Source organism: Gavialis gangeticus, unplaced genomic scaffold (assembly GCF_001723915.1).
Source record: "Gavialis gangeticus isolate Ggan-Ray unplaced genomic scaffold, GavGan_comp1, whole genome shotgun sequence".
NCBI classification, from domain to species: Eukaryota; Metazoa; Chordata; order Crocodylia; family Gavialidae; genus Gavialis; species Gavialis gangeticus.
The window spans coordinates 235,996,628-236,023,191 of NW_017729032.1; the positions used below are offsets into that span (position 1 = coordinate 235,996,628).

Sequence of the window (26,564 nt, forward strand, 5' to 3'; positions counted from 1 at the left end):
GTAGTTGTAACACATCAACCTTTCAAGAAAAACAAGACTCTGGGAAAGTGCTTTAGAAGAGAGAGGAGACTAGCAGTGGAATATATGTTGGCAGAAGTAATTGCCTCGTTTGCAATTTGGCCAGCAATAATATACTTCCAGAGCAAAGTGTGATGTGAAGAAAGGAAGAGGTGGTCTTTGATTCCAAAATGGAATGAGAAAAGATGTCTTAATTGTGAGATGGTTTACACTGTTAAACAGGCTGGAAACCACTGAACAAATAGAACTTTTCCTTTTTCTCTGTGATAGATTTCCCTGTTTATAGCCTGCAATACAAATCCATTTTTCTCTGTAGTTATAGACGGTTGTGTGTACATGTGTAAGAGCGAGAGAATGAGAGTCTGTTGCAGAGATGTGGCATAATAAACATGACACAAGTTAAATATGAAACAGGATTTTATGTAGAAATTATAAGAAACTTTTCTTCAAATCCTTTGGTATAAGGGCTGGCTGCCTACATCATTTATCTAAATTATTTAATTGGATTACTTTTCCCACTTAAAATGTAGGGTACATTTTAAAGGTATTTTTTCTGTATCGCTAATCAAAGCCAAAATAAAACAACTCTTTCATATTGGTTCAATATATTTAATAGCTTCACTTGATCTCTCTTGGAAGTATGATTTCTCTTCACTTTTTGTAGACAGGAAACATAGTAAGTTGCAGATGCAATTTCCCAGGAAAGGTAGGATGTACTGCTTAATGGATTAATTCTGTTGAAGGAAAAGCTTTCACAGACCTCATCAGAGTTGACACAGCTCACACAAAATGGAAACCTTTCCTTGAAGACAGCCATATCATTAGGATCCCTTCACCTCTACTGAGATTTGCTTGAGAGAGAGAGAGAGAGAGAGAGATAGTATATATCCTACAAATGTGATCTTGGCTGTGTCACTTTTTCTAAAAAAAATGCATCTAGGTGAATCAGTTAGTCTGATATCACTGCGTCAGTTTGGGTTGAGTTTCTTATTATCTTGAATTTTTACATCTTTTGTTCAAACTAGTGTGTGACTGACTGGATCTTTATTTGAGATCTCTGCTTGCTTTCAGTCAGTTCTCTATTTAAGAGGGTAGCAAAAGCAACATATTTATTCATCATATTTAGGAAATGTGGATCCTAAGTGTTGCAGATATGTACTTTCCAAGTGCAAAATGTCAGCGTAGGCATATGAAAGCAGGAGACTAGGCACTACTGACAATGTATACACCTTCAGATAATCTGGGAGAATTTTCCCAGGTTTGTTCCACTTGTAGATAATATTACCAAGAACTATGTGTACAGATGTTCAAGTGCTGAGGCCCCGAAGAGTGGAGTGCTTGCAGTGCTGACACGCTGCAGCTGGGGCCAAGGGGGAAGGGTGGGGAGGCAGCCCTATACACATATCTTAGTATGTTCTTCAGGCTCTCTTAGTCTGCCTGACAACATATGGCAGCTGTGCATAGAGCAGCCTTGATTGGCTGACCCAGACTGTAGTGCAGTGAGGGATGCATGCAAGAAGACCCCTGGCTGCGCAGAAGCTCAGTACTTGAACATCTGTTCAGGCATTTTCACGTAAGTTTTTCTACCAGGAAAACAAACCTAGGTGAATTCTCCCATATCATTTAAACATTAGTCTGCAGCCACTGACCATAACTGTCTCTTGGTTGACTTGCCCAAAGTGGGGGGAGGTCTTTATAATAAACTTGTATCTATCGTTTCCTTTTCCCGCCCTTTTCAATACTTTCTTGTTAGGCCCAGCCTCTCTTGGTCTGCTGTCTGGTACCAAGTAAACCAGTATAAGACTCTTCCGTGGTTGGGTTGTCAGTGACTACACCAGCACCCCAACCAGGACTAGCCTGGGTGAAGAGGGTGTGTGGACACCCAGCAGGACTAAAAATAAAGCCTGTCAAAGGTTGCATGAGTTCCCTGCAAACCAACTGCCATCCATACCTGGAGAGAAGATGGGTACCACCAGGTTACTTTGCTGGACTAATCACTAATGATGATGCAAAGCAACTCAGCTAACCTCATGCAGAGTGGAGGAGGGTTGTTACAGTATCTAAGGTGCCCCAGCGGTTTTAGTGGCCTTGGGACTGACTTGACTTCAACATTTTATCGTAAGTCCTGCATGCTAAAAGAAGAACTGACCGTGTCACAGTTTCTGTGTAGTGGAAGATTATTACCTGAACCATGGGCGACTGGTGCCTCCTGAGTCTGGGGGGGCACCTGCAGAAGCCAGCGGTGGTGGCAGTGGGGACAGGGCTGGTGAGCATCTGCAGAAGCTGCCGGCAGCATCGGTGGCAGGGATGGGGCTGGTGAGCACCTGCAGAAGATGTCAGCAGTGTCAGTTGCAGGGGACTGCTCTGTCAGAGGAGGGCAGGAACGTGCCCTACCCCCATGCCTCCCTACCAGTCGCCTATGACTTGAACCAGTGTGGTTGGTTTCCTGATTCAAGGTATTTTGTCTCACGTTGGAGGTACTGTACCTCCTATACTTTCTCTTCTTTGTTGTAAGAGAAAAGGCATTGCATACGAAGATAAAGGTTTACAAGATCAATGTTTGGGAACTTTCCAGGGGTGCTAGCTTCATGCAAAATACAGAAACTGAAGACCTTCATGTATGTCTGGTATAAGACCCTGAAATCTTTCATGGTTATCTAGTCACCATAAAGGTTACCTTTCCAAAGTATGCTAACAGTGTATTTAGATTACTACTTACTGCCCTTGGTACCTTAAATATTATTACTGATTTTTTTTAGAAGTGATGAGTTTAATGCTGGTAGAATAGTTATTGTTTGCACTGACATTATCAATGTCAACACAGGTACTTCAGCTAGATGTCTAGTAATATCTTTTGTGGAGGTTTTTGATCAAGATCTACCTTCTTTTTGCTCTTGTCTTTGTATTTACTTCACTTTAAAAGTCTTCCATTTAAGTTTCTGTTTTGTTGCTTCTCTTCCTATTACCTATCTCTTGCAGTGGCTGGGAAAGCCTGTGTCCTAGCACTAGTACCCTTACAGTGATGATAATAAAAATGGCTTGAAGTGCGTAAAACAAACTAATAATCTTTCATGTATGGCTCTTCCCTGTAACAAATATCATACCCTAGTGTTCAAATCTCAGTGTAGTTTTTGTTGACAACAATTCTTTAACATATTTTATAATGAAGTATAAATAATGAATCCTGCCACCAAATTTCATTTAGTAATTTTTAAAATTAATTTAATGGCATCCCTTTAAACAGAACATTTAGAATAGAAATACTGAACCATGAGAAATACATATTTAAAAGATCTTGAAATAATACATACAATCATGGTCATAACTTCCTTGATTATTTATCTTCCTGCTTTGTTTTGGATCTCCACCTAAAACTTGGACAGCCACAGGTTGTTACTGTGTGCATTGCGGTAGTATCTCAAAATTTGTCAGGCTGTATATGAACATAAATTTTACCGTTCTTGAAACTCTCATGGTGTAAAACCCAAAATATGACTGAGGGAAGGGGAAAAAGACGCAACAGATGAGCTCAGTAGTGATGATCAGTACAGACACAGTTAAACACACTTATTTGGATGACCTATCCCCAAACAACCATCTGTCAAACTATAATCAGGTGACTTGTGCAATTTGTTTTACAAGTCATAGGCTGGGAGCCTTCAGAAAGTATTTGCAAGGTGTACTGTCTTACAGATGCACTGAGGAGACCATTTTGTGTGTATAGGACTGTGTGGAAGAAAGTGAGAAAACCTATGATGAAGCAAAATATAAGTTGTGTATTGAGATTGGTATTGTCGGCAAAAAGGAAGTGGTCCATGGCAGTGGGAAAAGGCACAAGGCTTAGATAGGAAAGCAGAAGCAGGGGTAAAGATGGCCTTGAAGACGGGTTGTATTATAGAGAACATATGCTAATGTTTAATATTTTTAATTGGTATGCTACTCTGTTATTCTTTTAAATTGTTCCATTCTAAGAAAAATATCAGTGTCCTGTCTGGCATGAATGCTAGGCCTATGTAGTAACCACAATTTGCCCAACCCCTATGAACAGTTTTGTGACTTTATAAATAAATGAATTTGCTATGCATTTAGGCAACTCGTATTACTGCTGTTTGCATATGACAGCCTGCTGGTTTAGGATGTGACAAGAAACAACTAGAAGGTTTAATAAATCAGATCAACTTTTGTCTTAGAGAGAAAGCGATAAAAGCAAAACTGGAGGAGCATGACATGTAAATAATACAAGCAATTTATTTCTTAGAAACTAAAAGAATGATTTTTTTTTTCGACAGGAGGTTGGTATTAGTAAGATAGAAAGTAAATTGCCATATGTCTTCCTCTGATGTATGCATTTCTTGTTTAGTCTGAGATAGTGTGGTTGCTTAGTTTCTGTACACAGTTCAATGAAAATACTTTACACTTCAGTGTACAGGAATGAGTCATAAATTAAAGGGTTTTATTTACTTTTCTGTTTCTTTTTGTGTTAAAATAGGAAATTTGTTACTTTTTCTTTTTTTATATTTTCATAGTTTAAAGGTGAATTTCTGAAGGTATCTGGGAGTGAGCACCAAGTTAAAGCCTAGCACTCTTGAATTCCAATACAGTGAAGTGTCATTGTAGGGTATGGATGAGGAGGCTATTGTGAGGGTAAAGGTTGATTGGGTCAGTGTCTTCAGATACTTGGCAAATGCACCAGTGGACTACTAGTGCATAAACCTGGTGTGACTTATTGCTACTGGAATATGGTTAAAGAGACAGTTTTAGGGGATTTAAGGAAAAGCACTCCTTGAATAATAATGAGGACACAAATAGAAAATGGTGCTTAATGTATTTTTTTACTATATATTTCCTTATTTATTTGATAATTTATTTATTTTTTTAGGTTAAGAAATGTATTGCTTTTGTGCAGAGATACAAATATGCATAGCAGGACTAAAAATAAAATCACCTTTGCCCTGCACTGTGCCTTATGGACACAATGTCCTGTGAAAGTCTACAGAGTTTTGCTGATGCAGAAAGGCTTCGCACACAGGTAGATAGGCTAGAGAAGTGAAGTTAGAAGGTTTTGTGGCTATAATGTGTAAGACTGGATGGTCTTTGGGGTCTCTGGACGTGTAGTTTAGTACAAACATAGAGGGACTTGTCTTGATGGCCCACAAGACTGTATCTAGCCCTATATTCTTATGAATACGTGAGAAACTGTCACTTCACAAACAAATAATCACATATTCTTAATCCACCAGTTGCTATGACAAAAACAAGAGTATTGCATATAAGCAGTTGTTTACCTAATCAACATTTATTAATAGTCACCAGATTCCTGAGATCTGAAAACAAAGATAGTTATCATTCTTTGTGTAATGAAATATATTGTATACATATGTGCTGCAGTGTCTATATGCACAAGATGATAATTGGATAACGTTTACTTATTTTCAAAGATGTCTACAATATTTGCCATTAAATATGTAACTAGAGTGGCATTTATTCCTTAAAATATGAAAAGTAAAAATCCTTCACTAGTTTTTCTTTTGGCAAAACTAGGGTAGGTAGGTATGCTAGTATTGTTTAGTATCTTTTCACTATGCTAGGAAATTCTGAGATATAACAGAAAGAACAGTGTTCCTAAATTGTGCTGATCTATTTACAAATCTTCTACTGATGTTAACATAAAATTTTAATAAAAATCACTAACAGGATATAGTTTTTATTTAATTCTAAATGGTGATATTTGACTAGTTCTATGAAAATTTGCCTTTGGGAGAAAGGGCTTCCCACTGAATTTTCAGAAAGATTTTATTATATGACCTGTTTCCTTTAACTCTATGATATCTCATGGGCTGAAGCCACCCAGTTTAAAAAAGCTCACAGAGGTAATATTTTGCATTTATTACAGCATTCATATAAGGACAGCATCCTGCAACTCTTTAAAATTTATTATTGCAATAAACTGCTGCATGGTGGGATAAGTGAAGAGCATGAATGCTCTTTTATCAGCTGCCTCTTATTACTTGGCTCTAATGCCAGCTGTACGGAGAGGGGTGACAGCCTTGTAAAGTGCTCCAGACCATTAGCAGTATATAGGAACAGACCCTCAGCTGATAAAAATTGGCAAACCGTTTCTGGGTTATGTGAATTTACACCAGAAAATATGTATTATCTGAAAGAGACTAAATTGTCCCACTTGACCATGGGTTATTTTTTGAGATGATATATTGCTGGTAGTGCTCCTGCAAACGTTGCCTTCTCTACTCCCACAGTACAGAGGCTCTCTGAAAGGTAACATACTGGATCAAATGGGAAACTGATGTGTGTTTGATGTAGTTATATTGGTTTTAATATGAGCTCATGTAAAACTGCAATAGGGACCTTGGTAATGTTTAAGGCAGAAAGACTGTCCAAATGAATGTTTGGACAGATAGTAATCTCTGTATTTGACTGAGAGTGCGATTAAGGTATGTGTTTTGTGAGAATTTGTCTGGGTATACCTGGGCTATGTATTGCTTTTTGGAGTGTTTTAGAGATAGGAGTGAAGCCTTGCAAGGAGTGCCAGAGTGTGTAGTAAAGAACATAGTAGGTGACAAGAAGGTGTTAAAGAATTTTGAAGATTTATTTCTTTCAAGGTTTCAGATATGTGGGTTGATCTGTGCTGGCATAAATGTTATTGTTACTAAGCAGAGCTTTTGTTTGTTTGTTTTTTTAGGTAGAAACATTGCATCAGGTGTCTGATTATATTGCATCATGATGCCTAACGTGCTATGGCAGCATTGATGTTTGCTTTAGCATTATGGTTTGAGATATTTATTTTCTTCAGAATTTTAAGAGCTGTTTGTAATTTCTGAATTATGTGCAGTAAATGAATTGTTACACAGTCCAAAGGTGAGTACAAAGGATTAGGTTAGGGCTAAAAGAGCACTTTCAGTAGTACTATCTCTTCTTGTGCCTACCCACTAGCATAACTACTGCAGCCAAACCATATTTCCTATTCTTGTCTTCTATCAGGTAAAGGATTTGGAAGTACTTTTTGTGATACTCTATGTTGTTATTCTCGCTTAAGCTTGCCCATTAGTGTTTGGTCTGTTACGTGCTCTGCTGTTTTACCGCGCATTACAGGTCTGTAGGATTATACACCACGGTCATGTGCTAAATCAGGGGTGGGCAAAATATGGCCCATGGACCAGATCCATCTGCCAACAAATTTGATTCAGCCTGCAGGTCAATGGCCACCAACTCATTGGATCTAGCCTGCAGGCATTGGTGACTCTGGCTACTGGGTGGGCAGTACTGCTTCCACACAGCAGCATCAGCCTTTGATACAGCAGCAGCAGCTGTGGATCCAGGATGGGCTTCTGCTGTAGCAGGCAACAGTGTCACCCGTGGACACTGTCAGCAGATTCAGAAGCCTTGACACAGAACCTGCCAGTGGCATCCACAGCTGATGTTACTGACCTCCCAGCACAGTGGAAACTCCTGCTCAGAGTCCTGACCAGGGCTGGCAGCATTAATGTGCTGGCAGCATTAGCTGTGGACCCAGGCAGAAGCTGCTGCCACTCTAGGTGGGCATTAAGGTAATCTGTGACACCTCCAGCAGGTTCTGTGTTGGGGCTCCAGAACCTGCTGGCTGTGCCCACAGCTGACACTGACACCTACCTGCTGCTGTGGAAGTCTCTGTCTGGGTTTGCAGCTGAACTTTGGGGCTGCTGGCAAACTACAGCTCTGGCTGGGTTCTGGAGGGAGGGAGAGGAGAGGGAAAGAGAGATTTGGCCCTACAGCTGAAATAATTGCCCAACGCTATGCTAAATGCTGAAACAAGAAATAGCTGAAGTCTGTACTTGTGTCAAATGGAAGTCCTTTGCACTGGGTTAGATGTTTTTCACCACTCACCTCTTGGTACAAAATTATTTTTGAACCCTAGACCATATGCAAGGTCAGCATTCAAAGCAATAAGAACATTTCTCAATTTGCCATGACTTGGATGTGTTGTGTGGCTGTAAGGTCCTGTGGTTTTCTTAGAAATGTTTGCTGTAAGCCAGTCTGAACTTTGCTTGCAGTTTAGAGGAGTGTGAATTGATTCTTATTGTTAATGTTTGTAAATATAATTAGGATAGTCCAGGAAGAAAATTATATATGTATAATATATAATAACCTTTTTAGATTGTAAACTATTCAGGATAGGGACCGTGGTGCCTTATGTATTTGCTTAGTGTTTTGTCGTTTTTTTTGTACCATGAAAAGTACTTCGAATGTAAAATATTAATATAATGTTATTAGTAATCTTTTGAAAATAATAACATTTTACTTTGCACACTTTTCCTTAAAGCTAGGAAGTGAAGAAGGGAAACTGATAAATTATCTGCTAGTTGACCCTTTCTGTCTCGCTCAGTTTATAAGGTGCTTATGAACCTGTAATTCAGAAGGAGTCTACCAAATTATATTCTATAATGTCCATGCACAACAGAACATGCTTGAAGTTATTAGAATGCATTGTATAAAGATATATTTAGACAATTTTAATTTATTTTCTACAAACCCACCCTAATGGCTTCTTTGGGGTACCTATCAAATTATAGACTTTTCTTCCAGAGTGCATTTTGACTCAATACAGTGAAACAAGTAATTTGGAGATACTGCAGTTTTTTGTGACAGTGGGTGCTTGGTGGGAGTGTCTATACAAGTTGTTTATGGCAGAGTTGCCTAATTAGTTCCACAGTAAATGTCTTGGCTTCTCCACATGCAGGGCTATTAGGCTGGAGTAAACTAATAAACTCTGCATCAGGGTAGAACTTGTAAATACAAGTACTATCCTGCTGTAGAGAGTTTTACTCTGCAGCACAGCATGTGTAGATGGGGATGCGGCTGGCTGGGGTACGAGGGCACTTCAGTGTGGGGGCTGCCTATCAGCTAATCCCTCACTGGAGCACCCGTGTGCCCCAGTCAGCCCCTCTACAGCATGCTGAACCAGATCAGAGCAGCCCTGGGCTGCTGGGCTGACCCCCTGGACTCCCTGCCAGTTGGGGCTTCTCCGATCTGTCTCAATGTACTGTGGTTCCAGGTGCATGTGTAAACATGGCACTTGGAAGCAATATGAACTCCAGAATGATATGCACCAGAGTTTATTGCTTTGCATTTATATGCACATATAGATGCGCCCAGTGACTCTTAAATCTTGGGGTTATTCATTTGCTGCATATTTATTTGCAAAGCCCATGTGATGGAAATACTTTGATGGAAAAATTCCTGAAAAGGAAGCTGTATAAATGTTGCAGTGTATAAAGTAAATTGCCTTCATCTGTGGAACAACTTGTGGTTTTAAATGGATTTTATTTCTGCCCTGATCTTCAGTCTTATCCTTGCATCAGAAAAGAAACACTCAGTGCATGTTATAGACTGATTACATTACTATTTTTTATGCTTTAGAAATGAGATTCTAGTGGAGAGTGTATCTGTGGGAGTCTATCAAAAAAGAATTGATAAGTAACCTCTTATTTAGAAAAGCACCAGTCAAGGCCATTGCCCTATAATCATTAATGTTTGTCTTTATAAAGTTCAAAATCTGCCAGAAAAAGGAGATCCCATAATTGACTTTCCTTCTCCTCCCTTGACTTAGGTGCTTCTGTTAAGAAAACAAAGGAAAATGAGGAGTCTTGTGTTTTTTTTTTTCCCCTCCAGAGTATGAAAAAAGTATTTTCAATACTGTTTAGATCTATAGAGTTACTTGGGGTGGGCAAGTGGGCCACCAGTCCTGGGTTCCAATTTAGTGGGTGGGTCAGAACTATGTTCCTACCCTGCCCCCCTTCCTACCCTCAATTTCTAGTGGTTTACCAAGGGTGCAAGCCCCGTGCATTAAATCTGTGGTACTTATATACTAATTCCCAGTGTAGTTCAGGAAAACAAAGTACAAGATTCTTGCAGTCCTGACAGGTACTATGTACCCTGTCCAACTCGAGACCTTTGTTTACTAGAAACTGCTTAGTGAAGACAATGATGCAAATAATGGAACTTTTCAGATGCATATCATGTTACAGAAGGAAGATTTCTTTCTTATTATGATCTTCCTTTTATGGTTTGAAATAAGGACTCAGTAGGTAGAATTTTGAATGCATTGTAGAATAAATCTAACCTTAATATGGATTGAATGAGGTTCTTCATTGCCTGTACAGTCTGACTTTTTGATTCTGGTAGTTCTCAGAAAGCATGTATATATCATGAATTCATAACATACGTTGGTATGTAGAGCTGGTTGGAACAAAATATTTTTTAAAGAAAATTATCATAATTTTCAGTAAAACATTTAGTCAACTTTCCACATTTTTAAGAACTCTGTGATTTTGTTGGAAAATGTGTTTTAAATCTGAATTTCAGTAATGGAAATAATGTTGATTGGTTCTGTTCATATCATTGGAAGCTCCTTATCAACACAAAACCAATATGGGGAAAGCAAGTAGTGTGCAAGGATACGTTAGAAGTACGCTAACAGAGTTCTGTGGGAAGCATTATGCCTGTCTCTAGCCAACGTACTTAACTCTCTTTTTTCAGTCCTATGTACTGTGTACATATAAAATTCACAATTTTTGTTATGATGATTATTTCTAATGCTGTACATCTTGCAGTGTCTGGATATGATTCTTTCTAACTGCAAATTCTTTAGCTAAAGTTAAATTAAATTAATATTTTTCATACAGTGCTCTGAGCAGAGAGCTGTCCAAACAGTGGCCCACTGGCTACTTGTGGCCCATGAGGGGTTAATTTATGGTCTGCGCCTCCCTCCCGTCCCCCCCACCCCCCCATTTGCACCTAGCTGCTTCTCCCACTTCGGCTGCAGCAGCAGCTAGGGGCTCTGGCCTTCCCAGTTGGTTTCTGCTTCTTGTATCTTCCCTAAGGCTCATGTGGTGTGGTGCTGCAGGTGCCTGCAGTCAGTGAGCTGGGGTTACTCTTGTGTGGTGCAGTGGTGTAAGAAGTCATGTGTGCATGCAGTGCAGTGGGGGCAGGGAGGTGCCTGTGTGGTTGCAGCCTGGGGGTACTTGGCTTGCACTATTGCAGTCCACATGTCATGAAGCCCCAGTGGTGCAGCCTGGATGAGATACAGCCGCCTGCCATTTAGTCAGCCTTGATCTGAGCAAATCTGTCCTGGAGAATTATATATTTGTAGTGATTAACAGATACTTTGACTGAATTGAAACTGGTAGTAACTAGAAGGTCTGCAGAGGTGGTTTATTGGGTTATTGCTGGGACAAACCTAAATGTAATGATCCAGATGCCAGTAAAATGGAATGCCAAAGGTAGAAGAACATTGCTTTATAAAAAATGGATTTTTATTTCTCAAGTTTTTGAGACTAGGAATAGAAAATATTTTCAAATGTAATAGATTTGGGACATGGCAACATTGATTTTCTTCCCAAACTATAAATGTACTGCTGAATTGTTAATCTGAATATTGAGGTATGGAAGTCTCAAGGATCTGCAAAAGGTGACATTTCTTGAGTTTCAGCAGTGTGGTGCAACAGGATTAGACTGGCAGTTCTTTTGCAAGGAATTTTAGGGTCTCACACTAGCTACAGGTAATTTGTGCTTACAGTTAGGAAGATTTGTTGCATTTTTATGAGAAGAGATTTGAAAGAACAGGCTATTAATGCTGTTTTACAGAAGAGGAATTGTTTGCCAAACTAAGGTAGATTCTAATTAAAACACAAGTAGGGGAGTATGTTTTAAGTGAGTATAACAGAGCAGTGAGAGTGAGGAATTCTGGGTTCTAGATAGCTCTGTTAATGATTATATCTATTTGTCTTTGGGTAATTCCTACTGTGCTTCACTTAACTCATCTGTAAAATGACAAATATCTCACCTCCTATTAATTGTAATAGGAGGTTTTACTAGTAGTGTTTATAAATCTAGGAAAAGCAGGTTAATATAACTCTGAAACTCTGGTATATAAACTGACAGTTGGAAATGGTTTTGTGGTGCATTATTTGCAGGGATGCCCTTTCTGTTTTTAAATACCCTTTTTCTACTCTTTGGAAGAAAAAAAAAAGCAGCAGCCACTGGATTGTCAATTGTTATACAGAAACCAAGTAGTAAATTCAGTAAAAATTCTGAGATCACATTTTCTAGATGAGATGCATTATGTACGAGAAACAAAATTTTGCAACGCTAAGGGCAAAGACAGAAGTTACATTTTTTGTGTGACCGGGCCTCTGAAAGCATTCTAAAGCCCTGCTGTGATATGCGTGTGTGTTTAGCCCATCCCTGCCCCTGGGGCTGTCAGCAGGGAGGGAGGGGGGAGGAAGGTGGGGGAAGCCAACGGCAGTGTGCTGTCACCTAGGTTTTGCCCAATATGAGCTGGAGGGGTTGTAGTTTGGAGCCCCACTGCCTCTCGGGCCACCCCTCCAACCCTTCCCATGGCTGGGGAGCTGGGGGGATTCAGGCCAGGCTTGCAAGGTAGGATTTCTGATCCACTCCTGCCCTCTAGTTCAGGCCAGGCAAACCGGCAGCTTGTGCTGCTCCTTTTCCTGTTTCTGCTTTGCTTGACCTGAGCTGGAGGGGGAGTGGATTGGAGCCCCCTTACCTCATGGGTCCGGCTCAGCTCTTCCTCAGCTAGAGGGGCCTGGGGAGGACAAACTATGAGGCAGGGGGCTTTGATCCACCCACTCCCCTCCAGCTTAGACTGGGCAAAGCCCAGTCGGCAGTACGTTGCTTTTGGCTTCCCCTTCCCTGGATCTGAGAGGGTGGGGGCAGGGCTGGGGAGAAAGGCAGTATAGGTAGGCTCAATCCTGCTGGCCAGGAGAGCTAGTACAGGCAGGCTTAATCATCCCTGCAACCAACAGGCAAATGTCTGTTGGGCTGGGGGAAGGGGAGGGGGGGCGATGCTCTAACTCATGGTGCTTTATGTAAAGTGCTATGATTTAGAGATGGGTCCTGAATGCCTGTCTATGCTCTAAATTATTTAATTCAGGACTTAGATATGTTGGTGATGAGTGACCCGTGTATACCACAAATAACTTAGAAAGTGTTTGTGAACAGAGAGGAAGCAGAAAAGACAAAAAAAGAGGAAGAAGTACTAATATTATCTAGGAATACCTAAAACTTTTTTTGTTTCCTTTTTAAATAGAGTTAAAGAGCATGCCTAAGTCAGTTTTTTTAGAACCCATGTAGTCCCTAATTGTATTAAGCTGAGTGAAGCAACAGATAGCTGTCATGCTTTGGCCTTTGTTCTTTCCATAACCTAGCTGTATGATAGTGCTAGAAAACAGTCACAAAAACCACAAGGACCTATAATAGATGTGTGTGATCTAGGGAAGTTAGGGGCAAATAGGCCTTTGGGTGGCGATACATAAGATGAATCAGGTAGGGTGAAGCAGCCATGAATGGAATCTGAACATCTAGAGGGATTACGGCATTTAAAAATAATTTGGACCTCAGGAGAGGTCCTTGCATAGCTCTCTGTTGAATATATATACTTTATGCCGCATCTGCAGAAGAAATGTATCTGTTGATGCCATAGTGTGAGAGTCTTAGTTCTTTACATCCTGCTTTTTAGCTCTGGAAGTCTATTTCCAGTTTGTCAGTCAAGATGGCAGCCATTCCCTGTATTCAGAACATTGGAAAGCCCATCTATAGCATGTATAAAGATTAATGAGGAGAATCTTGTATCAAGACAAAAACCAACCAACCTGTTTTTTCCTGTCCTTTTCCTCAAGGATCCCGCCTTCGTCAAGAGGACTTTCCACCCCGGATTGTTGAGCATCCTTCAGATGTGATAGTCTCTAAAGGAGAGCCAACAACTCTGAACTGTAAGGCTGAAGGAAGACCAACTCCCACAATTGAGTGGTACAAAGATGGAGAGCGAGTGGAGACTGACAAAGATGACCCGCGCTCTCACCGTATGCTGCTGCCCAGCGGATCTTTATTTTTCTTACGCATTGTACATGGACGCAGGAGTAAACCAGATGAAGGAAGTTATGTTTGTGTAGCAAGGAACTATCTTGGTGAAGCTGTGAGTCGCAATGCATCTCTGGAAGTGGCATGTAAGTAAATCAGAGATTTACACAATCTAAAACTTTATAATTGTTTTGATGCTAGTGCATAGCTCTCATATACAGTGCCAGGCCAGCAGATAACTAATGTAGGTAGGCATGATATTTTACTTTTAACTATCACTCTTAGTCAAATATTTTTCCTACACATCTATTCAGAACAGTGACCATATGTGATTTATATTGACGTACTGTTCCATCCTTATGATTATATGTTTAATCATGATTGAATGTAGCTTAGACAAAGCCTTATTCTTCCTTTTAAGGGGCAATCTAATTTTGAAACTGTTGGTAAAGTTAGTTATATTGAAGCCTATGTGTAAAGAATTCTATAATTTAATGTAAAATGCACTGTCTGTTTCTCTTTATTAAGTCATCTATTACTTTATTCAGAAGCAGTCAGCTTCTGGGTCACACACATGCTGTGTACTGTTGGAAGCCTCAGTACCTTCAGCATGCTCTTTTATCATAAACTTAATACAGATCTCATTCATTTTGTCTGGCATGCGAAAATTGTTCGCCATTTCTCAAAATATCCGGAACAGCCGTGTTCCTATTGATTCTCGTTGTCTAAGAGTGAAATCATCACAGGTCTTTCAGAGACCACCAAACATGCATGATCTGCTTCCAGTAGTGCATACTGGAGTCATTTTATTTACATGTCAAATTAGCCTGACTCACATGAAATACAAAGTTGTTGCATATTGATTGTCCATAACTACCATATTTACTTGAATCCAAGACAAGGTTTTTTTTCCCCATTCAGTGTTGCGGGTTGTATTAGAATTGAGTGCATGCTGGTAGGGGGAGGGCGGGGCGGCGGCAGGCAGGCAGCTACTTTGGCTGTGATCCCACACCGAAGACAGAGATGGAGCTGGAGCCAGTGCCAGGGCCAGGGCTGGAGTTGGAGCTGTTGCCCCCCTCCCCATAGCCTCTGCCCCCTTTCACTTCTGCCACCCCCTCACTCTGCCTCTATCCTGGTCCCAGGGCTGAGGCTGGAGTCACAACAACCACTGTTACTTGGCTGGGTGGAGAATGGATGCTCCATGCCCCAGGATTGGAGCTCCATGTGTTCCTTGCTCCAGGCTGGACTGTAACCAGAGCCAGAGCTGAGAGTAAGTGGTGGTAGAGGGAACCTAGTGGGGGATGCAGACACTGTGGGAGGGAGACAGGTGCCAGTGGGCTCAGTCACTTTGGGGGGCAGGGAAGGTGCTAAGGGGGAAAGGTGCCAGGGACAAGGAGGATAGGCAGCAGGGGGCAAGGAGTGGAGTTTAGATCATTTGACTTCTACTGCCTGTCACCTGCTATGGGTTACCTGGGTTGCCTCCCTGCTCCTGATTTCCCCACTGCAGCAGTAGGGAGACACACAAATTTTAAGATGACCCACCAATAATTAGATACTATACATGGAATATTATAACAATTTAAATGGTGTATAGAATCTAATAATTGTGGGTCATCTTAAATTCAAAATCATCTTGGATTCATGTTAATACAGTAACTGTGTGGGTTGGTAAAGGAGATGGAGAAAAGGAAAATACATTTTAGTATATAAATATTCTTTAAAATCAGGAATCATAAATCTTTTCTTGGACTTCAGTTTTCACTACAGGCTCTGATCCAGCCTCTATTTTTATGTAAATGTATGTTTAATTGTAGGTAGCTGTTTAATCTCTAGTAGATTCAATAGTTACCTAAAATGAAGTGGACCTGAGCATGTGCTGAATGTGGCACAACAATTTTGCTTGCTACTTTTAAATCTTTACATGATTAATCTTCCAATTTTCAACAGACACCATTATATCAGAATATATGAGAATATTTACTGTGTATACCTGGCCCTGTGGCTATCATCAATTATAGCCTTTGTATGTAAGCTAATGAGAGAAGGAGAGCTTTTATCTGAAAATGATCTGAAGGGTATCAGGAGGCCTGCTTAAGTTTGTTCTACTTACATGTTGCACAAAGGATATTCCTTTGAAACAGTTATCAGAAGACATTGGATTAACTACTATAGAAGGGTCAGCCAGTTGATTATTTTTACCTCTGGCTTCAACTCTGTTTCAAATCGTAAGTGAAAACTGGCTTATAGCTCTTATTCAAGTCTACCTTGGACATTACTCCAAACCATGAAGGCATCAGTTCAGGACGGGTAAGTATTCTGGGCTGGTGAAAAGACTTGGCTAGCGTAAAAGAGTTTGCAAGCTATGAGAGGAAAACTTAACCATACAATTCAAGTTAAACTTGTTGAATTATTCCTTTTACAAGCACTGATGTTTTGTAAAGGTGTTTGACAAGAATACCACAGGTATGAACACTTTCAAAATTTTGGGTTTCTTAACTTGCAGACCTACTTGCAACATTGAGGTGAAAATGTTTGTTGTTTAAACATGGAGAAAAAACCTGCTGCAATTGCACCTTGAGTTGTCACACCAACACAACTGGGGGCTTTAGGCAAAAGTGATCTTATATTGCATCAGTTCTTACTGATCTCTACTTCAATGACTGCTATGAGACTCCAGTTACATTATGCCTAGTCTCCTGAGATGCGATATTAACCACTGCAGCTGGTGGCAGGTCATGCATGAACTAAACAGCAGATAACAGAAGACTGCAAAAATAATAAAACGAGGTTTCATTGTAGAAGGTATTTTAGGGAAGGATTGCAAGGCTTGAAATTTGAGATCTGAAACCAAAGCCAAAGTTTTCGTAATGGCATCATGCACCTGACACCAGATTACAGCTTTGAAGTTTAATTGTCTGAATTCTTCAATTAAACTCTTTTGGGATTAAAGCAAGCATTCCTGGGCCATTTATTTTACATAGTGCTTTGCCTTTGCTGGAACTGCAGCATGTTTATCATTGTGAGAGGGTCTTCAGTGAAGTTGATAAAAAAAAAAGTTTTAATAAAATATTCATTAACATTAAAGCACAGGATAGTTGTATCCACTGTCATAGCTCTATGAAAAAGTGCAGACTGAGGGTGAACACCTGTGTGAAGAGCAGCATCTAATTGCTAAGACACATCTTTTAATAGAGACTGGCAGCAGAACTATTCAACTCTTCCCAGTTTGGTTTTGAGAGACCGTGTATTTCTGATTCAAGTGCCTGCTTTTTATACTCTGACACACACAATTATTTTCCAAAAATTTGTAGAAAATTGCAGTATTAAGGCTTTTAACAGGAATCTCATGAAAAAGTTGTAGGAGCTTCCCGAACAGTCCATCAGCCCTAGAGAAATGAACTATTGCTGACAGCTGTTGTCAGCTATAGATTCCCCACTCACCTGTCCTCAGCTGCTGTTGAAATGAGTTTAGTTCTTCGTATAGATGGGACAGCACAGCGTTGTTAAGAAAAGCATGATAGGCCACATTCAACCAAGTTTCATTCATAGTACCTGTAATTGTGTTGAAAACTACTCTGTGCTAAAAGCTAAATCATTTTCAGCAGCAGATGAAGAGGAGGTTATAGAGACTCTCTGCTGACAGCTGCTGATTTGTCTCCTTTTTTAAGTGTCAGCGGACTCAAACTGGCAAAGAGGAAACTGCTGTTTTTCACAGTTTTCAAAACTTGAATCTTCTCTGTGTTTTTGTAAGTAATAATATGGTAATAATAATAAAACCCTACTATTAAATAGTGCTTAATGTAAAGATGAACAACTTCTATGCTTTACTACTTTAGATAAAGACACTATTTAATAGATGTATGTTTTGTTAGTCTCCTGGATTACTGCCCAGAGGGATGTGCATGCTTCTGATTTTAGGCTAATATAATTGCATTTCATTCCTATATATTTTTCCTATGCCTGCTGCACAAGCACTCTAATTATAAATCCCTGATTACTTTTACTTACTGTTTTCCAGTTTTTCGGAAAAAATGAAAACGGAAAAAACAAATTCGTAAGATTGCAAAAATTTGCAAACCCAAACAGCACACTATTACCAAACCATTCATTTTTCAGCCTGATCTCCCAAGATACACATCTCTCTAAACTGTGATTAATTCCATGGGCACTCAGCACCTTACATGATAAGAACCTATGTAATTAAGGCAACAATCTGAGTAAAGCACTTAAACATATGCTTAAATCTGTCCTTACTCAGGTCAGTTTGTAAGCACATCCCAGTGGGACACAAATGTGTTTTTGAAGTGCTTTGCTAAATAGGAATACTTCTTTGATTTGAGTCCCTAAGTAAGACACTTGAAATCAAAAGAACTGCTAGAATTTATGCCTTAAAAAAAGGTTATCCCTATTTAGGAAATCATTTAAACATACACTTACAGTTGATCATGCATTGATGGATTGTTTTGCTTTTCCTTTTACCAATAAATAAATAAATAACCCAACTAAGTAGAATTCTTGTTCCTAAAGATTTTATTATCTTGAAGGCTTTTGATGTGAAGCATTTAAGTCATGCTTTTTTTTCAATTTGAGGTTCCATTGTCGTTGAGAAATGTCAATCAAATATCAGATGTATTCGAATAACAATATGCCTGAAAATCTTTAGCAGCGTCCTATTAATGGAAAAATAATTCCAACATCTGTGATTTATACATATGTATGTACAGAGAATTTTGCTGGGGTTTTTTTTATGGTTTTACCATAAAACAACTGAAACATATTTGCTGTATTAAAAAAGTGTAAGATGTGTTTATCTTCAGTTCCAGTATTTAAAATACTGCAAATAGGGTTTTTTAATGCATTTTGCTGTTATTATTATTAGATGCATCAAAAAGAGTAATACTTAAGACTTGCATGGAGGGTCTTTTAAATAATTTGACTCCAAGGTAGGTTGTAAGTAATGTGTACTTTACGGAATATGTTTAGTGCTGTTTAAAAATATTTTGAAAATAAAAGCAGTTGTTCACAATGCAGAAGTGGCTGTGACTGAACCTGTGGTGTGCAGTTTTCCAGTGGGAATATCAGGAGTCAGATTTGCAACAGCTACTGTAGATAGGATTTCAGTTTCATGCACTGGGTGCCACATGTAAAGAACAGAAAGAGCATGAGGGGTTCTTGCACCGATTCTGCCTGCTTGTGATCTAGATTGAATCAGTGGCAGCCCCCGGAGATAGCAGCTATAGCCCCAGGTGTTAAATATGTGACAGCAGCTTGATCTATCGACCACTGTAAGAGGGGGCTTTGGCTTAAATGAAAATTCATGAAAAATTGATGAAGTCCCCAGATTATTTTTTTTTTCTTTTTCCTTTTTCAGTGCTGTGCCAGTGCAGCGTGGAGAGATTAACTGAGGTGTTGAATGCTTTAGTGGCAAGTAGGTTGTGGTTCAAAGGTCAAGGGTCATGGAAAAAACTGTCATTTCTTCCTCCTCCTTTCTTCTGAAACAAAACGCAAGGTCTTCTCAGATTAGCTGGCTTTGATTATCAAAATAAAAAGCGGAAATGTTCAAAAGTAGGGGGTATTCTTTTGCAGGTGGCAGGAAGGAGAATGGCTGGGGGTACATGGTGGTGGTGATGCGGAAGTGTGAACAGACTCTGATTCATGGTTCCATTGGAAAACTAGAAATAAATTGAATTCCATGACTGCAGTATAAATTTTAGCCTCCATTTTTCAGTGCTGTGCTTGAACGGAGGTCATTTGGAGAAAGAAAAGGTCTTGCATTATTTATAGGTCACAGGTTGCTGGAATAGCACGCTTTGGAACATTTTCCAAACATAATGATCCTGTTTGCGTTAAATCCAAAACTAAATTGATGTTTTATCTGTAACAATAAGAGAGGTTACAGCAGTAGACTTGAGTGTTTAGCAAAAAGTCACAGGTGTACTCCAAAGTGAATGTAAGCCACATCTTTAACAAAAGAAATCCTATATTATAAAATATCTGGTTTATTTACAAAATATGAAGACAAAAAAATGTGAGGAATATAACGTTGAAAAAAACCCTTATAATTCCTAAGGATATTCTCTGTATCTCTTGCAAAAGGAAACAGTGTATCTATAATGATCAATCAATTCAGTACATGTATTTGGAATCCAAAGTATATGCAAAATAACATGACATCAGAAACTGTGAAATAGTGTATGATGAAGCAAGACGGTGTCCTCATTCTAGTCCCTATTGGGCAAATACTTGCAAATATAAACAAGTTCATAGTTGCAACTGTCAGTTTCAGCAGAGAAACTAATAGCTGGATGATCAAATATCTGATTTACTTTCAAATACGTTCATCATCTTTTACCTATTTCATTCACTACCCTTATGCCAAGTGAGTCTAAAACCCTACCTCTCTTATCTCATATCTCTTTGTGTTTGTCTGAGGCAGGTATAAATGACTTCAGAATGCAATGGAAAGTGTTCTGCTCAGAACAGTGCAAATGCATAGTGGTACTTATCAAAAAGTATAGTTCTGTGCTAAAAAATGTGATCGATAAGTCTCAATGGTGTTGAAAACTATCTGTCTGTGTCAAAAGCTAAATCTTTTTCAGTACCTGATGAACAGGAATCCTGGTTTTCTCTACTTAAAAATCATAAATTCTCCAATAAAATATCTGTTTTTCACTGATTAACACCCCCCCAATCTGCGATTTAAAATGAAACACTGCTATATATATCTAAAAGGGTCAATTGAACACAATGTTTTATTGATATATTTACAATTTTAAAGCAATTTGGAAGCCTAACAGTGCCTCAATCACTGTTATAAAATAAATGCTGAATACCTATAAGTTTTGCTATTTGATTTTGGGTTTTTTATCATGCAAAATCAGAGCTCCCCCTGCTCCCTTCACTCACCAGGTCCAGGCCCATTGCTCCCAAGCCACAACCATCCATCCCTGCTGGTGCCCCTCACTCCCTACCCACAATCCCCCACTCTGCCAGAGGGAGGCCCCAGCTGCCAGGTGTATGGGCCAGGGACCCAGGTCCACAACCCTCTGCCCCACACAGCAGTGTATCAGCCCTGGCTGCCACCCATGGGAGGTGGCAGCTGCTGCGGCAGAGGAGAGCGTGGAGCCTGGCTTCCCTACCCCCATGGGCAGCATGGTTGGAATGGAGCCCATGGGGGTGGTGGGGGCTGATGTGGGCTACCCACTGTGGACTCAGGCTTGGGCTCCTCACCCCGTTACTTTCCCATCTGGGACCTACATGGCCCAGCGGGATGGACCTGGTACAGCAGGGAAGAGTGGGGCTGGGCGGGGAAACTCATTACCACTGCTGGGAGCTCCTTGCTGACATGGCAAGGCACCTCTTGCCCACCTGGCAGTAGCGAGGGGCACAACTCTGCACTTCCACCCCCGTTGCTGCTGGACAGGCAGGGGGCACTTCGCCAAGGTAGTGCGGGGCTTGTAAGAGCAAGGAACTTCCCTGCCTGGCCTTACTCTGCCCTGCTACTCTGGGTCCCACCAACTGGGTCGTGGAGGCCCTGGGTGAAAGGCAGCAGGGCAGGTAGCCCACCCACGCCCTGCACATACATCCAGGGGGCATGTGCCTCTTCTTCCCACCCTCCCCCAACCGGGAATATATGCAGGAACTGGGAGCCAGCTCCGACCTAAGCCTCCCTTGCTGCAACTTTAGGCCATTGCTCCTTGTTCTGTCATCTGTCACCACTGGGTGGGTCTACACAAGATGCTAACTATGCAGTAGCCTAATAAGTGTGCAGTAGTGTGCTGGGCAAAAACCATGCTAATATGCTACTGCACAGTAGTATTAGGCTACTGTGCAGTAAGTGTCACTAAAATCCTGTGCACCGGGTGCTATTGCACAGTAGCTCGAGTTACTGTGCGTTGATTTAGTACTCAGCTAACCAAGTACTAAACTTAATGCACAGTAACTATGGCTCATTAATTAACTTGTAGACATGCTGACTGAAAACAGTATGATTTGAATTGGTGAGACAGCCCTAGCTTTTCCACTTTCTGGATACAAATTACACATTCAGGTTCTATACTGTTAGTGACTGCTGATCTGTTTCTCCTTTCCTACTGTTGTGCCACTGGTAGTCACCCCTTGGTAGGCTTGAGGCACTCTTTTTAGACTCAAGGCACCTCTCAGAAAATTCCACCTCTAGTTTGTACTCATTTTTTGGATATGGAAAAATAATACAGCAATTTTTCTGTTGCAAAGAACTCAAAAAGACCACAACAGGTCACAATGTTTTTACCGTTATACATTCCTTTTGGACATCTCTGGGTTTATTTGTGAATCATGCACACCTAACAACACTAACATTGCTTACCACCCTTGAAGGGATCTCAAGGTATTCCAGAATGCTGCCCTACCCTGGTTGAAAATCGCTGCCCTAAAGTGTCTGATTTCTCTGCTTTCCATCATTATCTCTGTTTTTATCCTGAAAGTCTTCTGCCTCCGCTCACCTCCTATAACAAGTTCTTTGATCTTCTCCTCAGTTCTCCATAACTTGAATAGATCATCGGTTTCTTGCACCTAAAAAATGCTGAAGGCAAAGCAAAGCTCTCTAGGATCACTCATTTCTTTTCTGAAATTCATGTGTTCAGTGCCCTCCTCCCACCCCCCTTGTTCCTTTGCACAAAGAGAAAGGTATTGACATTACATTTTGGAAGCTATTTGCAGAGCTCTCCATCTGATTCTGCTTTTAATAATCTCTTGCACATCACTTCATTTGATTTTGAAGCTTCCCTCTTTCCCTTGCCTTTGATTTTATCAAGCCTTACTGTTTATATAATTCTGAACATTCTACCTGATAAAAGGGTGAAAGCTTAGTGACTGTGGATGACTCATGTATTGCTTTCTTTAGAGAGGGGAAAAAAAATCTCCTGGCGTATGTGGGCTGATCGTATATTACTGTGTGCGTTTCATGTACTTATTCTGTGCTTGACATTTTTCTAATTTTAGTTAGTCCAGGAAATAACACAGCTGATCAAGATAACAGGCAGCATCAAATTATTTAACAAATTTGCATTTCCACACCTCTGCTCCCTTTTGCTGAAAACCTATGAGCAGTATTTGAATATTAATTGAAATACTGGCTATTGTTGGCATATGCCTCAGACATGTTGTACTACTTTGTGATGTCAAGTCAGATAAAAAAATTCATTTGAAGCAACACTCCAGACCATTCATTTGCAAACACTACATGATCTAAATACTAACAAAGTGCATTGCACTGCTAATTAACAGAAATCATTAGGGCAAAGTTGGTGGATGTTATACATTAATAGGTTCACATTCAGATTATCACATTATTTGTTCATGAAAACTAGAATCTTATCATTCTCTCTCTCCCCCTTTTTAATGAAAGCACTTTTTCTTTCTTTATTCAAGAACTTCTGTATTGTGTTTTTTCTGCTCTCAAGGGATTAAAATTTCATCATGGTTTTTTATGATGAGAGCTGTTTCAAGATCCTTCCACAGATGTTTTAGATTGAATAATTTCATGTCTGATGGCTCTTCAGTAGGGAATGAGGTGATGTTTTCCATCCAGCTCCTAGTAGACTATCTGGTTCAGATTTTGCAGGGGGCACATGTGTGGTCTTGAATGGATGCTTCTGGCATTCTTTTCTGTTTGAAAGAAGTGGTAAGCACATGGCATGAATTTACTGCTTGGTGAAAGTGTATTCATTCTTTTATGTTCAGGCTTATGTGCAAGTTTGTCACTGTTACTTCAGACATCACAGATATCTGCCATCTGTTGTACCAACACAGGATTGGAAGGGAATTCCTGGATAACTCCTGAGTCTGATCCTCTGCTCTTGCAAGCAGCTGCATCATGGTCTGCCATTCACAAATTTGTCCAGCTATAGTTTAAGTCGAGTCTTTTTTCAAACTAGTCTGGTACAGAATTTTATTTTTCTGGAGATTAGAAAAAAATTATTCAAATTCCCAGCCTGAATTTATACATGGCCAGCTTTTATATACATATATTTTTGTGATAACATTTTTGTTCTTAAGTTTAAATAATTATTTGCCTTTCCTGCTCTTTACACCCTAACATATAGATAGATTCAGTCAACTCCTTTCAGTTCTTTGTTTTGTTGTTTCTAGTTTTTTTCATAAAAAAAAAAAAAAACCCTCCCCATTTGCCTTGTTCTGAAGCACTTTTCAGTTCCTGTTCTAATCTGAATTGTTCCCTCTTTCCCCAACTTGAATGCAGTGTTCCCTTCATTGGCACTGAGGTCAAGTCTTGGTGGTCCTCTCCATAAACCGCAAGAGTCCAGGGCCCACCTATATAGCTACATCTGTAGCTATAACCACAAAGGAAATGGTCCTTTCTTAGGAAAATGTAGCTTGCAAAATTTAGGATGAAATATATGAGAAACAAAACCAAACTGCCCTTGGGGTTTAGTTGTAAAATGATTTTTAAGGGAAGTTAACGTTGTTACCTTCCGACTACTTTTAGATCATGCTGTAACAGCTGCTTTTTTGATAGCATCAGTTGTGTGTATACCATTTCCCTTACACACAAGCAGACTTAACACAGCCTAACAAGGGAGAGCAGCAGAAGACTATGATTGCTAGGGCCTCCCCATGCAATCCAAATTACTTGGTACACACTTAAATAGTGTAGAGATTTTAAAAAAATGGTGAAAAGTTAATCAATACCTTGGAGCTCCTTGGACTAGTGTAGATTAAGGTGTGCCAGTGTTGGTAGCCAGTGGCACGTGGGGGAACAATGTGGCACACGGGGGAACATCATATCTACCTTTTTACTTCCTAGACTCAATTCCAGGTATCCATTCACAATGGGGTTGACTAGGGGTTGTCTTCTGTACAAGCCCAGAGTAAGGTTTAACTCATGCCTTAAATGCTCTGCTGTCATGCACTGCAGAAATAGGCATTGTTTAAACACTTGGGTACTATTCTTATTTTATATTTTGGCAGAGAAATTTAGTGAGCTTTTAAGGGACAGTCTCTAGCAGGGAAACTTTGAGCCTTACCCCAAACTCACGATGAAGGCTGCACCTAGATGACCCAGCTTCAATGACTACATGGCCATTTGACCTGGGGAGGCAAAGGCAGCCAGATGATGTTAACCACATTACTTTTCTTCTGTGCTGTTATGTACAAACATAGGCATGTGTTTGTTACACTAACCAAATATGCTGCTAGACTGGTATGGATCTGACCCACACCTTTAGGGAAAGGAAGATTCATTATGAAAAGATTAAATTAAAATGTAGGAGTCCTTGTGCTTTGTTCTTTAGTACCATACATTGCACTTGCATTACATTTCTTATCCTTTCATTTTATAATAAAGAAATGAAATAGAAAAAAAATGAAATGATGTCTTTGAGGCAGCCTTTATATTGCTCACAACAATGAATAGGAACCCATATCAGATCTAAAACTCATTATTAATGCTAGTATTTATTTAATACACATATTTATTTAGCTGATGGCTCAAACTGACAAATTTTGGATAAACACCAATGGTTTCCATACTCATCCAAATTTGTTAGTTTTAAAAAACTGGTCTCCAGTCTCATTAGGAAAGCTTTTGAACAACTGCCCTTATTTTAGTTCCAGCTGGAAGTGGCAGGTGCTGACACATTAAAATGAGGGGTTGGGAAGAAACCAACAACACAAAACCAAACCCCCCACCCCGCAAAAAACCCAAACCAGAAAAAAAAAAAGTATTTGAACACAAAGATTTTCAGATCTCTGAGTCAATTTGGCATTCACCTTGTGTGAAAATTCAGAACCGTTCTTACTTTAGTGACACTAGTTTTCCTATCTTAATTCCAATTTAATTTTCTGCTGTTTTCTTAAAGATTTTGTTACCCCATTTCAAATGAAAAAAATCTGGTAGTTTTTAAAGATTCTGGTATTAGGACATGTAAATATAAAGGCAACGTGGGACTATATTCAACTTGGCATTCGTGTTCTTGATAACTTAGAAAACTAGTATCTCTTCTATTCAGAAGTGCATAGTATTTACTGAGGTCCCCAGGACAACAGGATTGGCAATGCTCCATGTAACAAAAACAACATTTTTACTTCCCATCTTTATCTTTTTCTACTTTCTCTCTGTCTTTAAAGGCTATCAGAACTTAGTTTCTCGAGTCACATATACTGACAGTCTTAAGCAATTAAGAGATTTACTCCAGATCAGAAGTGCTGAGGAGATCCACAGTTCATCCAATACTTATTCAAACTCTCTTTACTGTTTGGATTTGCATAACTGGATTTGAGTTATTGTAGGAAAAAGCTTTCTTAGTAGGTTTCTTTTGCCCCCAGCCCTTTCACAGACAAGGAAAGCCTCTGAGGGCATTTTAGCACTTCCAATTCTTGTCATGACTTGAAGTAGAAAAGTGTAGAAGTTGTGAAAAATAATGGATAAAAGTATCTGGGTTTAGGTGAAAGATTAGGTCATTCTAAATGATTACTGAAACACTTCTCATTTTTACCTGACAGATCATCTTTAGGAAAGGAGCTTGTGCATGCAGAATTAGTTGGAATAATTTAACTCTTTTGTTTGTTGTGGGGTATCCCCCCCTTTTAAAGCAGAGGAATGTTGATTCTTTCTTTTTTTTCAATTAGTTGTGAATAAAGTGGGAAGATAAGCATTATCTGTGAGATACAAACCT

At 39.7% G+C, this 26,564-nt stretch overlaps 1 protein-coding gene across 5 annotated transcripts in view; it reads left to right on the forward strand.

Moving 5' to 3' along the window:
- The window catches only part of ROBO2 (roundabout guidance receptor 2), a 787,363-nt gene that overhangs the window by 62,160 nt on the left and 698,639 nt on the right, over positions 1-26,564 (forward strand). For all 5 annotated transcript variants that reach the window (XM_019525121.1, XM_019525122.1, XM_019525124.1 and 2 more), the window contains exon 2: positions 13,710-14,036. In XM_019525121.1, the coding sequence (XP_019380666.1) occupies positions 13,710-14,036 (327 nt within the window). The remainder of the gene's footprint in view (positions 1-13,709; positions 14,037-26,564) is intronic.